This window comes from Hesperophylax consimilis, chromosome 21, assembly GCF_061612785.1.
Source record: "Hesperophylax consimilis isolate HC1 chromosome 21, BYU_Hcon_1.0, whole genome shotgun sequence".
In the NCBI taxonomy this organism is placed as follows: Eukaryota; Metazoa; Arthropoda; class Insecta; order Trichoptera; family Limnephilidae; genus Hesperophylax; species Hesperophylax consimilis.
Window position 1 is genome coordinate 17,195,026 of NC_142856.1, and position 14,520 is coordinate 17,209,545.

At 34.5% G+C, this 14,520-nt stretch overlaps 1 protein-coding gene across 1 annotated transcript; it reads left to right on the plus strand.

Annotated features, from left to right (window-relative positions):
- Positions 1-5,598: 5,598 nt before the first annotated feature.
- LOC149413675 (UPF0587 protein CG4646) lies at positions 5,599-10,307 on the plus strand. Its single transcript, XM_089644580.1, has 3 exons — positions 5,599-5,979; positions 8,121-8,240; positions 9,941-10,307. Exons 1-3 carry the CDS (start codon positions 5,730-5,732, stop codon positions 10,054-10,056), a joined length of 486 nt encoding a protein of 161 aa, XP_089500706.1. The 5' UTR covers positions 5,599-5,729; the 3' UTR covers positions 10,057-10,307.
- Positions 10,308-14,520: the final 4,213 nt, after the last annotated feature.

Here is a 14,520-nt window from a genome sequence, read left to right on the forward strand (position 1 = left end):
TGTACGTACGTACCTACGTTGGCGCGCTTTTACAATCACAACGAAATGGCACGGCACCATTCGTCTCATTTTTAACTATTATTATTTAGTGAGTACGAAAGAGCGAGGACACTTTTTGACACACTTGCTAATAACAGCTGTTGAACACGAGAAGCAATGCAAATGACAGTGACGGAGTGTGGATTTTTTATTTATTTTTTGTTTTTAATGGAAAAAAAATGTTACCGGACAGCAAAGCGCCTATAACATTTTTTACTCCAAATGTGCTGAGGAATATATAATACTTGCCGATACACCCTGTATATACAGGGTGTCCGGAAACTCGTAGTACAAGCGGGAAACTGGTGAATCTACATCACATTTGGAGTCGATTTTGTAGTATATTTTTTTTTTTTGAGCTTTCGTTATCGAGTAAATCGAGTTTGAAGTTGATTTTTTTTTTAATATTTTTTTTTTTTTTAATCAAATTCTTATAAATTATTACTGAAGATCAAAGTACCCAACTAATTAAAACTATTTGAAAGTAAAACAAATGAAGAAACTCGGATTTGAAGCATTATTTTGAAATCACCCTTCATTTAACCCGGTGTAATCATAAAATATTTCTGCTCTGCAGGGTTAAAACATCTGTTATTCAACCCTTAACACCAGAAAAAACTTTAACCCTAAAATAGCCGAAAAATATTTTTTTTTGGTTTTTTTTTTTTTTTTTTGAAAATGCTCAAATCAAAAAACTTTATGTTTTTTTGGGTTCCCCATGTGGTGTAGATTCTCCAGTTTCCCGCTTGTACTACGAGTTTCCGGACACCGTGTATATACATATATATATATATTTATCCCCTCTCGTACTATGTTGATCTCGCGCGACGGTACGCCAGGTATATGTTGATCCGTTTGCATTTGTTGATCCAGCCCGGATATGTTGATCCATTACCCAAGCTGGCATACATATGTAAATCCCTACAGATCAACTTGTGTCATCGAGATTTAGCTGTAAGCCACGCCCATTTTTCAGTCGCATATACATTTTACACGATTTATTTTGTTGATCTATATATTTCTGACAAACTTGACGGCTTGCATGCGTTGTAACTTAACCGCCAATTTCGCGCGCGTTGTCGTACTTTTTAGATCCTGTTAGTACATCCATATTCTATGAAAATGACTTTATACTTACAGAGGATAGACTGCCTCACGAGTACTTACATTGAAATGGAACTTTCGCAAACGTCAAATCCATGCTAAAAAAATCTTTTGAACTTGATTAAACAAAAATTGTAAATTTAATACATCATTTACTACGTTTCGTGACTTAGCAGGGGTGCCCGGGTTCATGGGGTGAGGTTTGTCTGGGTCATTTTATAAAAAAAATTTTGAACTTTGATTGAATAAAATTTTATTTTAATGTATCTTTTACCATCTCTCCCGACGTAAGTTTCTTGTAATGATTAAGTTGAAACAAAGCGTAATATCCATAATATGTGCCTATTAAAATTGCGGCGATTAGATTGGTGAGAATTAAATTTTACAAATTTTAAATTATGATTGCTAAAAAATCTATTCTAATTTGTTTATTACTAAACATGGCTAAAGTCATTTCAAGCTACGATTCCAACCAACGATGTTTTAGTATATGTTCGTCAATCAACAGGAGCCATAATGTCTGTACATCAGAGCCCTCGAGAACTATTACAATTATGTGTACCGCCGCCCCGGGAACCATTTATTAGATAACCAACACCCCTACCATAGGTCACCGCCAACGTTTAGCGAGATTGTTGTTTATTTCTTATATTTTTTACACATATCAGATCCACACAGGAGGCCCTGAGGAAAATCGTAACCCTCAGGGCCTATGTCATCTTTGTGAATGCTGTGTTGGGGGAATTTTGAAGGAAAGGAAGGAGAGTGAGTTCTGGGAAGTAAATAGGTTTGATGGGTGGGTAGTAATCTGGGGTTCAGTGTGTTTGAGTGATATACATAAGAATCCAACTCTCCTACTGCGTTGCAAGGCTATGCGTTGAAAGAGGACTAATCGATCCGGCCCACCACGCAGTTATTAGGCAGGCGCATCCGCCGCCAAGCCCCTCACATACCTCACCCCATAAACTCGGGCACACCTGATAAGTCACCAAACATATCAAACAACTTGGGGAGACCTATGGCAGAAGTGTAGGTTATCCAATAAATGGTTCCCGGGGCGGCGGTACACATACCCTCCTCCCAAATTGTAATAAACGTCTACTTTCAAATGTAAAACATAATTTAAAACGTACCTAAATGACGGCCTCCGTTATCGAGGGGTAAGGCTATCGACTAGCAATCCGAAGGTCGCGGGCTCAAATAAATTTTACTAAAATTAATATGTACTATTTTACAATTAGTGTTTGGCAACCAGATCTCGAAAAGCCAGGTACTCTCCCAACTTCCTCCTCGTCATCTCCTTCGAGGTTCACAATATCTTCAGTCTCACAACAACCCCAATTGAGGATGCCATAGTCTCACTGGCTCCAGACGGGAGCAGTTGGGACTCTGGTGTAGTATTCAAAACTACAAATCTACAGCTAATTTCGAGAAGTTAATTAAAGTGTTTTTAGCACGGCAAAATGGCAAAATTGCAATATTATTGTAACAATAGCAATATTATTATTGTAGACTAATATTAGACATTAATACATCAATGAATAACATTCATTTTACATGACCACCCAATGAGAAGCTGATTTTTTTCACAGTTTGTGTAGAACCGAACACGCGAGTTATACTAATACCAGCTAGAGGAGAGCGTAAAACACTTCAATATTTTTTTATTTAAATATTGATAATTCCTCGATGCTTCATATTAATGTTTCATAAAAAAATACAAATCAAATCACACCACATCCAGACAAAGAAGCCGATATGTTTTTATACACTAAAAACGTTTATTTGGATATTCTAACTAATTTCGTTAAAAAAATAATACTGTATTGTGAATTCGATCAGACCTAAACTTCGTTGTTAAGATAATGCACCTGCGTGGCCGCCTTAGAGTAATAATATTACTCTATATTATTATTACTCTAAGGTGGCCGCCGGCCGGGATATAACAACACCCTGATTAGAATACATTTAATTGTTTTGTCTTTGATTTAATAAATATTTTTAACCGCTTCTGTGCCAAGAGCGAGTTAACTCGCATTCTTGGCCTGCTGTGCACAGCTACACTTCTACCTACTGGCATTTAAAAGGTTAATAAATTAAAAACGGCTATGGAATTACACGTTATGCCACCGCGATACTATTGATTACTTAACACGACTAAATATTTCAAAACGACTTATTAACGATTCCAGAATGTATTTTATTTATTACTGTTTTAAAAATTTATATGTTTCTTTAGACAATTAAACTACGTTTTATTACTTATCCACTGGAGCGATTTCTGCCATATTTTAGACCGGTCGGTGGCCGAGTTGACATCAGTTTTTTATAGCCCAGCTACACTACTCGCGAAGTTGATCGAAGTTGACCGAATACGATAGTGTGGGCACGAACTTCGCTTCGCTTCGGGCAACTTCGCTTCGCTTCGCCCGACTTCCGATTGTTGTACGAATTTTAATACGATACGAATTTTAATACGATTCTTTAAAAAAAACAGAGGGCGCCACTTCCGTCTACAACAATCAAAAGTCTTGTTCAGGCATTGAGATACTAATAACCATTTATTCTAATAATACAAAGTAGTGGAGTTAATGCTTAATTGTAATGAGGTTATTTTTAACAATTAATTGATTGATTTATTGGAAAAATTTTATAGCGCCGCTTTTATGAGATATCACCTCAGAGGCGAGTTACAGTTGATGCAGGACAAAAAATATAAATATTACAAAAATAAAGTGAAGTTAAGTTAAGTAAAATGAAGAACAGGAACAGGTGACACGAAGATAGAAAATGGAGACTCTGCAGCAAGAATCCTAGGTGGTGAAGAAACTGGACCAGCTGCTGCAGCGAGAGAGTACAACAGTCCACAACAGTCTACAAGCGTCCACCAACAGTGCTAGCACGAGGTTCGTCATCCGTCCAGGTATGTGTCTGCTGCTAATAAAGAGCTGACACAGTATCCTCACATAGATAACAGACCTTGGCAGCACCACTGTGACGTTTGTCAAGTCCATCATATCTAGTCTCTATTAATAAGAATAATTTGGATGATTTATATAGTGCCGTTTATGTGCAAAATCTTCTAGTCACTTCTTAGCTATTCATACCACTTACTGCATCTTCTCGACCCTTTAGGTTCGTCTTGTCTCTTCTTGTTTCTTTTGGTCTTTAACTAACCTTTAAACTAGATAATCTCTGTGCTTAATTCTAATAAATTATCCTTTTCTAATAAACTGTCCTTAATTCTAATAAATTGTCCTTAATCTGTGAAAAAGCTTTGCTTCCCTAACGACGGTGTCCATCACCACAAATTGCGTAACCTTCCTGCATCCTGATCGGAAGGGGTTACTTTAGTTTGGTTTCAACGTTCCCAGTATTTTCCGTTTATTAGAGAGCCTTGGGTTGCGTTGTTGCGTTGCTTTGTTTAGCTGCTGACTGACATGTACATTGTACATATCCTAGCTCTCCAATTTTATTAGAGTTTCCGCTTCGTCAGTAAAATCAATTCTGTGCCTGTTGTATAGCCGCCGAAGGAAATAAGCTAGAAAATGTAAAAGTTGTGTTGTTCTGTGAATTACAGCCATTGTAAATACATAAGAGTTATATCATTGTGACGTTTTCGAATCGGAAACTCAGATAATCAAAATGTTTCCATCAGGTCCATCACTAGACGTGCCTTGTGTCCATGTGAGTGATGGTATGTCTATGTCTGGGTATGATGGTCGAAGTCGAAATGATTTTTGAATTTCAAAGGGAGAAAAGGAGTTCTTCGGAAAAGGTAAGAAATGTGGGGGTTTTGAGGATGATTTTATGAGATCATGCAATTTGTTCAGTGGCCATCTATGAGCGATGTATTTAATATGGTTGATGTGAAGAAACTTAGATTGTCTGGAATGGTTTGTGTTTATGAATTATTATACGATGATTAGTGGATTTCCAATGTTTTCATAAAGTATTAAGCTGCATTATCAGTATTTTTAAGTAATGGTTTTACTTGGCTTGCCTGGGCTCCTACCAGATAGCAACTTGACGGACGTAAATCTCTCACTTTGCGAACATGAAATATCCGGTAAATCAATTACATTTTAAGCTTCGCTTAAGATACGTATGTCAAGTTGTTTTTTGATAGGAGCCATGGCAAGGAAAATAAGCCGAGCGAAACCATTACTAAAAATACTGATGAATGGACTCTATCTATACTGAGTGTGGTTATTTTTATTTGCTCCTTTTTCATTTCAACAGTTTTTATAACTATCATTGTTTAACCAAAATATTTGGAAATTTAACATTATTTATATATTAAAAAAAAATTTATAAAATGAAGTACGGAATTTTTCGAATCTGGAAAGTTTTTATGAAATCTGGGGAGTTTTGTTGAAAAAACTGGGGAGATTTATTTTTTGGCATACCATCACTGGTCCATGTGTCTATGATTTCAGATTTCATCTATGGACTTGTCCATGTTGTTTTGACGTTTCTCGATCAATCTTCGTAAATAAACCACTCGCTCGATCTTACTGAAACGTCTTTTCTGTCATCTGCTCTCTGTTATTTTCCTTATTATTATCAGCTCCTTTGCTGTCAAAATGGTCAAAATAGCTCTTCAAGTCAAAGCCGACATGGAGTTTGTTGAGAAGTTTTATACGTGTCATCCAGACTTCCAATGGTTTTTGAAGATAAAATGTAGCAATTGCGGAGAGGTTTCCGAGAAGTGGCAGGTTCTGACAGAATCTGAAAAGGTGGCAGCTAAGAATAACAGATCAGAAACCAATTTTCAGGTCAAATGCAAACTGTGTTCTAGAGAAAATACGATGGATATTATTGAAGGATCCAATGGTATGTATCATACAAAAAAACTTATTATCATGGATGAATGGTGAATGTTTTTCCATATCATATATAATAGTTTGTAAATTACGTTTTTCTCACGTCACACGGTTTGGTTGTTTTTTTACATAGTTATTTATTTTAGAATATTCTTAAGTTATATATTTTTAACATGCCAATTTATTAGTTTACTTTATTTAGTTCATTAAATACAACCATCAAACCCGTGTATATTTTTAATTAATTATTTAGATCAAAGGGAAGTGTGTTTTATCATGTCGTATTTCTACATTCAATTACAGTAAAACTCGCTTAAGAAGTTCCCACTTAAGAAGTTTTCACGCTTAAGATGTTTTGATTTTTGGTCCCTTGAAAATTCCATACAAAAAACACTATTTTTTCCCACATAAGAAGTTTTAGAGCTAAAACTGCTTCCCGCTTAAGAGGTTTTAGAAACCCGGCGGTAAAATCAACACAAACGAAATATTGTGTCGCAAAATATCTAAAATGAACCTTTTTCCAAGTCATAAATTGAAAGACGTTAACTGAAACCCATACCTAGTACCTGAGACCATAAAACCCTTTGTCGGCCGCCGGGCCGTAAGCCGTAACCTACCGTAACCAATAAATAAACCAATTACCCCGTCTGCTAATCCCCTAACTAGGTAAAATAGCAATGGAACGAATAAACAATGCGGAATTATGTAACAAATATGCAAGCGTCTTTAAGGCCGAAATAACATGAAAGATTATATTAAACTCAACCTTAATGACAACGTGGGCTAGATCTACATTTGCATACATTTGACGCCTCCTTCAATAATCTTCCCTTTGATAATGAACATAGAGATGTTTCGTAATATTATTGTATAAAATTTTTATTCCATCGAATCTATTGGATCACGGTTAATACGGAATATTTCACCTTTAAATACATAACAACATGATTATATGGCGGGGGAGATGGTAAAATATGCATTATAATTACGTTTTTTTCATTCAAACATCAAAAATTGCCGTGCATCATGTTTCATCTGACATTTGTCGTAAATTAAGTTTGAAGGTTAGGAAATACATATGTATGCATAAATTTAAAATGTAGATTGAAACGCATGATAACTAGAAGATGTATATATATATATATATTTTTTTTGACCGCTAGGATCATATGAGCTTGTTTTCACGACAATTTAACGTAGGTAGACATAGGAATGACGTATGCCCCGGACTCGAGTTATTAAATGGCTAAAATTGAATCCCACTTAAGAAGTTTTCCCACTTAAGAAGTTTTTTTTCCCCGGTCCCTTGGAAAACTTCTTAAGAGAGTTTCACTGTATACAAAGACTGATTTCCGAAGAATTAATACATAACTGCAGTGCCCCAGCAACAATCATTTGCATTTATTGAAGGATAAATTGAAGAGGTCCACTGAAGAATCCACATTATTACCCTCCAATTGTATTCTATGCAACGAGGATTAGTCTGTAGGTATAAGTCACAAAATTTCTGCATTGAAAATAGCCCGACTTCTACTAATCTGGTGGCATCTTATAAATAATACTTTAAAATAACCAAATTGAAAGTATAAAATTGATAAAAACGTGTACCCATTTTGGCGAAAATACCCATAGTTGTTTATTGAATTGATTTGAAACAAAGTGTTATTTTAAAAATTTGGGCATTTTTAGAAGTATGGAATTCTTAACTGAATAATTTAGCTAACTGAATTACGTAAATATTTAGATGCTCTTTATAAGGTGTGTATTAAACATAAAATTTTTAAATTAAACAGAGAAATCAAGAGTACTATGTACAGATTTACAAATTTTATTGTGCAGTTTGTGACATTATTTATGACTGGGTATAGAATTACCTCATAAACACATGTGACAGAATGAGCGGGTACAGTGTATCTCTCAGTTTATATTTTAAATGTAGCTCTCAGTCGATTTTGTCGTTATCTTTGCAATAAGATAGTGCATTTGTTAATATCTCCTTGGTATCCTGCACAGTGCACCTTTAATATTGTAAAAGAGTTTGAATCATTATTTTTTAGCTGAGTGACATCTGTTAATATTTGCGCAAACTTTTAACTGTGCACTGCCATCTGTTGATCAAAAGTGTTAACTAAAATTGCTTTTATCTTTTAGCTGTCTATGAAGAAAAAGATGTGCAGAATTTCCAAACAATCGTTATATTTGAATGTCGTGGAGTAGAACCAACGGAATTCTCACCAAGATCGGGTTGGATTGTACAGGCCAGAGATAATGGTGAATGTTATTAATTACTAATTTATTATGATTTAATATTATGTATTTTGTAATAATGTATATTACTCATATTTTGTCCTGGAGTTCTGATTTTTCAAATGTATGACGGTGGAACTGCCAGAAGAAAAACGAAAATAGCCTGGATGCAATAAAAATTAGATTTTTCACTTAGGTGTGTGTAACATCGTGTATTTTTTTGGGAGCACCACACAAGATTCTGAACTTCTCATGGCATCCCCCGTTTGTGAGGCTGAAGTTAGTGTGGAGGGAAAGGATATGGGGAGAAGGAAGGTGAGGGGGAAGTAGCGGGCTTTCAAATCAGGTCACCAAACACGGCTAAAGTCATTTCAAGCAATTTTTCGATTCTGGATGGTGGTCTTTCACAAGGGCGAAACTGAAAGTATCTGCCACTCTGGAATATCCTTAAAATATAATATATATTATTTCAAATGAATAAATTATGAAATAACAAAAATTAATCAAATAAAATTTACACAAACACACCGGGATATGAACCCCTTATCTCTGGATTTGTAGCCGAGAATCATATCCATACAACCTCGGAGGCCATTGAAATATGAGTCCAATTACAAATGATTAGATCTGGAATGAATGCAAATGCTCTGTAATCGTAAATTAAGTTGAAACATATGAGTCCAATTACAAATGAGTATATCTGGAATGAATGCAAATGCTATGTAATCGTAAATGAAGTTGAAATATATGAGTCCAATCACAAATGAAGAGATCCGGAATGAATGCAAATGCTATGAATCATAATGTAGATTGAGAAAGGGACACTAAGGGGGCATTTCACTATCTCTGATTATGTTCTGACTAAGCACTAATCCGCGGATTAGTCATTTTTTCGTTTTCACTATATCTGAATAACGCTAACGCTCGGGTTAAAGTTCGATTTGACTAATCAGTGCTCGAACCTCACGTTAGGCGCTATTCCTCGAATCAAAGATGGCGTCAAAACATTCCGAGTTTGACAGCGAAGAAGTGAGTCGAATTTTGTTGCGAATTATTATGGATACCGAGGTTTTTGATTTACAGAAGCAGGTGAAAGGGCGGCGATGCGAAGGCCGCGAGTTTTAAGAGCTCGAATGAATTTGAATGATTGTATGATCCATCCTGAATTATTTGATTGTGTTCAAAATAAGAAACAATGTATTAATTCGACACAAATCTATCTAAAATGACCTGATAATCAACATAACATAACCAAAAAAATGTACACTTTGCGGTGTGCAGACTATGGCGGGAAACTGGATGACGGCGTTGACCACAGATCAATTGGCGTTGACGCTAGCATTCCATAGACATTGCGGCAAAACATGACAGGCGTGGCAGTAGATGGGGTAACTGCAAACATTTTGCGATGTTGCCAAACTATTTCGAGTGTTATCTATCCGGAAGCTCGGCAACAATGGTGAAACGGTCGCCGTTGAATAACGAAGTTATTCTGATCTTTAAAGCCAGCCAACGGCTAGCTAGTCAGATATTTAGCCCGACATAGTGAAATACCCCCTAAGATGGTTTTGAATTGTATGGATAGTGTTAACAGGTGTATAGTGGGATAATATTTTGTGAGGGCTACAGTTTTATGTATCAAACTCACTGTATATTTAATATTTTTGTTGTTAAATTGTGCATTTCCCAAAATTGGCTTTAATTGTTAATTATTTTGATTACAGGCATGAAATTTGAAAATGTCGACCTGACTGAAAATGAGTGGGCAGACTATGATGAGAAAAATGACGTTTCCGTTGGAATTTATGAATTTCAATCTCAATTTATAAAATTGAAATAAGACCATTGTTTTCCAATCAGTCTCTTCAATATATAAGCTCATATTTATACATTTTTTAAATGTATATACTTACAATAAGAAAAAAATTGTTATTGATACAGAAGCATTTAAATATGTATGTTCATAAATGGGGTTTTAACAGTGGATTAGATATTTCCGCCAATTTTGGTTTTTGTGTTACTAATATGATACACTTTATTTCGTATTGAGTTTCTTTTTGGTTTTTATTTTCATGCTTACTTTTTGTTATCATTTTATATTATATATATGTATAAAGCTTCAAACTTGCAATCTGGTTTTATTATTATTGTACCTTCAGGAATATACTTGGGTGGGTAGTTTCGCAGAAATTTAATAAGTCATCAAATTAAAATTTCAAGAAAGCTCCGATCACATTCTGTTATTATTTCATCATGGGCCAGTTGTTTCATAGTACATGGAAAATAACAGAACTTGAATAGGACTTTCACAAAACTTGAATGTGAATAACAGCGCCCTTGTTGAGGTGATTTTGCACAAAAACATTGCTATGCAAATCATCATATTATTATTTGAAATTTGATGAATTGTTCAAATTCTGTGAAGCATCAAGTCAACCTCCATTACTTATAGTGTTGTGTTTCATTTACAAATAATGTGTCAATAAAGTTAAGGTTAAACGCAACGCTCGTTGTATTCTACGTGTTCACAGATGGCGTTAATTAATTAATTTTGTTTAAATACGCTTTTGCAAGGTATTGCTTTACAATATTAAGACAAATCATTTGTTTGCGCCCGTATATACGCAATATGAATATGAATCAATAGTTTTGTTCGTTTAAAGACTAAATTCTTTCGAGAAAGGCACACAAATACAATATTTTACCGATGATTCAATCCAATATTGTATTTGTATGCCTTTCTCGATAGAATTGAGTTTTTATATGGACAAAACTATTTATTCATATTCATATTGCGGATATGAGGGCGCAAACAAATAATTTGTCTTAATACTGTAAAGCAATACCTTGCAAAAGCGTATTTTAACCAAATTAATTAATTAACGCCATCTGTGAACACATAGAATACAACGAGCGTTGCGTTTAACCTTAAAGGTAAACATAAGGTATGTTTTAATCTATGCATTCATAGATGGCGTAAATTTAATTATTTTATGTAAAACCCTTTTTGCAAGTTATGCTTTAAAAGATTAAGACGAATATTTGTTTGTAATACATACTAATTTTACATACACAATATGTATTTATATTTCTTTCTTTAAAGAATTGAATTTTTTATGCAGACAACTATTTATTTATATTTATACTGCGTGTGTACGGGTGCAAACAAATAATTCATCATGATATGTTAATGCAGAGCTTGCAAAAGTGTATTTTCATAAAAATAACTAGCTGTTCCCCGCAACGAGTTGCTGTGGCCAGTCTGTCTGTGCAGATAGAGAAACAATCTATGGCGCTGTTTTTAAAAAAAAAAAACATGTTTATCCAACAGATGGCGATGTTTTCCAAAAAAAAATGTGTCTTTCCTGTCACAGGTAACATCTACATAATATAGGCATATAAAAACAAACGAGTATTCAAATGCAACATTGTGTCAAAATTTCAAAGCAATCGGTGCAGAACTTCAGAAATTTAAGATTTTGATCAAAGAATATTTATATAGATTAAATTAACAGCATCTATTAACGCGTAGATTATAACGTAGGTACATTACTTTTACACTTGCAATAAAGTGAAGCTCTCATAAGGCTTTCGGGGCTAGAAAACATAAAAATACATAGGCGCTTTTAAATTCCTACGGCAACGGTGTTTTATTTCTTTAATACGAATGAGATTTATATAGTGATTGCATTTTTCCTTTATTTGTGTCATTATTATTAAGTGCGTACGAAAGAGCTGCAGCTTTATTGTGATAAAGAATGTACTTTTATACTTTTTTTGCCGTTGCTTTGCTATTACTGAAGGAATTTTTAAAAACCCATTGTATGTCGGTCCAAAGTAGACAATTTTTTAATTTCATTTTATATGCGGAAAACTGAAGGGCAGGTTTAATCAATTCTGAATATTAAATTTAACATGATGTGTTAACAAAAAGTACATCTTATAAATCTTATTAAAAATTATGCTGTACGTACATTCAATGAATCAAGTTTGAAAAATACAGTTGCATCGAGATAATTACTAAATCAATTTGTAAGAAGTGTTTTTTATGATTTTTTTCTGAATCGATTCAAGGTTATTTATATGTAATGCATAAAATGGAGACTACCCAGTCGACTCAAACTCTAGATGGCTCCTATTTGTCTGATAATATAGGTAATGCAAAGTATAGTTGTTTGATAAATAAATAAATTGAATATAACATTATCCCATGGATAGTGCTTTTGACAGTTTATCTAGAGCAGAGGTTCCCAAAGTGGTCTATATGTACCCCCAGGGGTCGATATCGGCTTACTGGGGGTCTATGTCAGCAAGAAAAAAATTTGGGGTCCACGAGATTCAAATGGGGGTACATATGAGCGGACCCCCATTTACCTCAAGTCAACATTTAGGAGTTCCGTAAATAACACAATAGACCTAACACAAATATAATAGACTGAGAAATTACTTATTTGTATTGTTATATTTCGTAAAGTTGTTGATTGAGGTACATATATAAATAGAGTCTACGTTCCTTTTTTCGTCAGAATTAATATATTCAAGCAAAACATTGCACATTGGAAGCCGCGAATTTACCTAGTTCCCCAACTTGTTTTTGAAAAACGTCCAGGGTAATAATGACATTCAACATTTAAATGCACTTCATATAGACTTCAAAACTAAGTTTGACGACATTTTTACTATGGAACTGGAACGTTGAAGAACCAGAACTGACCGGAATAAGCACTTACAAAGAAGTTAAGGGGCAGTTCTGTAGGGCCAGCTACGGAAAGAAATTCCCGTAGTTTATCCTGCTTCATTTTCATTTGGTGTAATACCTCACAAGGGCGCCCCTGTCTGCACAGTGTAAAGACAGGGGAACTATACCGCCACCAGGTTGTTGGACAGGCAAGGTGAGGGAATCTTTTTACGAAAAAAAAATAAATGATTATCAAAAATTTAATATTCGGCAGGCATTAAAAAGAAAAATTTTGGCAAGTGGTCTATGGGGCAAAAATGTTTGGGAACCTCTGATCTAGAGGATGGTAGTCATATAATAAAAACACAAGAAGTGTGCCTGATAAGCCCAATTTGGGCTGTGTTTAACCATAATTACGATTAATTCAAATGAATGGCGATATACAACTTCAGGCAAGTGTAAGAGAGACAGACCGCATACTAAATCGTCTAGAACCAAAAGGTACTAAGTCAATGACACAACTGTTTCCATTCAAATTTGTATAGAAGGTTCTTCTAGTTTTCTTCTTTATTGTATTATGGTAGTTGTGTTCGCCATAGTACTTTTAGTACCCGCCGGTAATCATTACTTTTGCATAAAATAGTTGTTACTATGAATTCGTTACTGAATGCTTCGATTACTCTTTCTTTACTTTGCAATCGGTTAGGGGGAACCTAGAACCCACTACTAGCATACAACTCGTTACTGAATACTTTAGATACCTACTTTAATTACACTTGACTACTTTCGTTACTTCGTCATCGGGTACCGACGGATACTTTTATATTTACATGGCTGAAATCATGAATACATAAAAGAAAATATTTAAATGGAGTTCTACAAATTAGACTTGATAAACAATAAATAACTACACTGTATTATTATACATATATTATTTTTATGCCATCTGCAATTTTAAAACTCGTTAATGTATTTTTGTTTATCTTTTTTCTATTTTAGTATATTATAATATTATTTTTATATCTGGCTTACTTAGCATATTTAAGGGTTGGGAACTCTTTGATAAAAAGTAAAAGGTTCTGCTTATAATTGTGTTTATTTACGTTACAATAAATTGGTCTGGATTTAGCTACACTGTTCATTACCCGAGGGTTGGTAATTCTCTGGTTCGAGAAGCTTGTTCCCTGTCACTATAACCCCACAAGCATCTTTTACACTCTAGCGACATCTGACGGACTCTGGAGTAAGCTTTATGACTAGCGCCATCTATCGCTTAAATACTCAACTTATTACCATACATCACATTCACTTAAGGTTAAACGCAACGCTCGTTGTATTCTACGTGTTCACAGATGGCGTTAATTAATTAATTTGGTTTAAATACGCTTTTGCAAGGTATTGCTTTACAATATTAAGACAAATCATTTGTTTGCGCCCGTATATTCGCAATATGAATATGAATCAATAGTGTTGTTCGTTTAAAGACTTAATTCTTTCGAGAAAGGCACACAAATACAATATTTTACCGATGATTCAATCCAATATTGTATTTGTATGCCTTTCTCGATAGAATTGAGTTTTTATATGGACAAAACTATTTATTCATATTCATATTGCGTATATGAG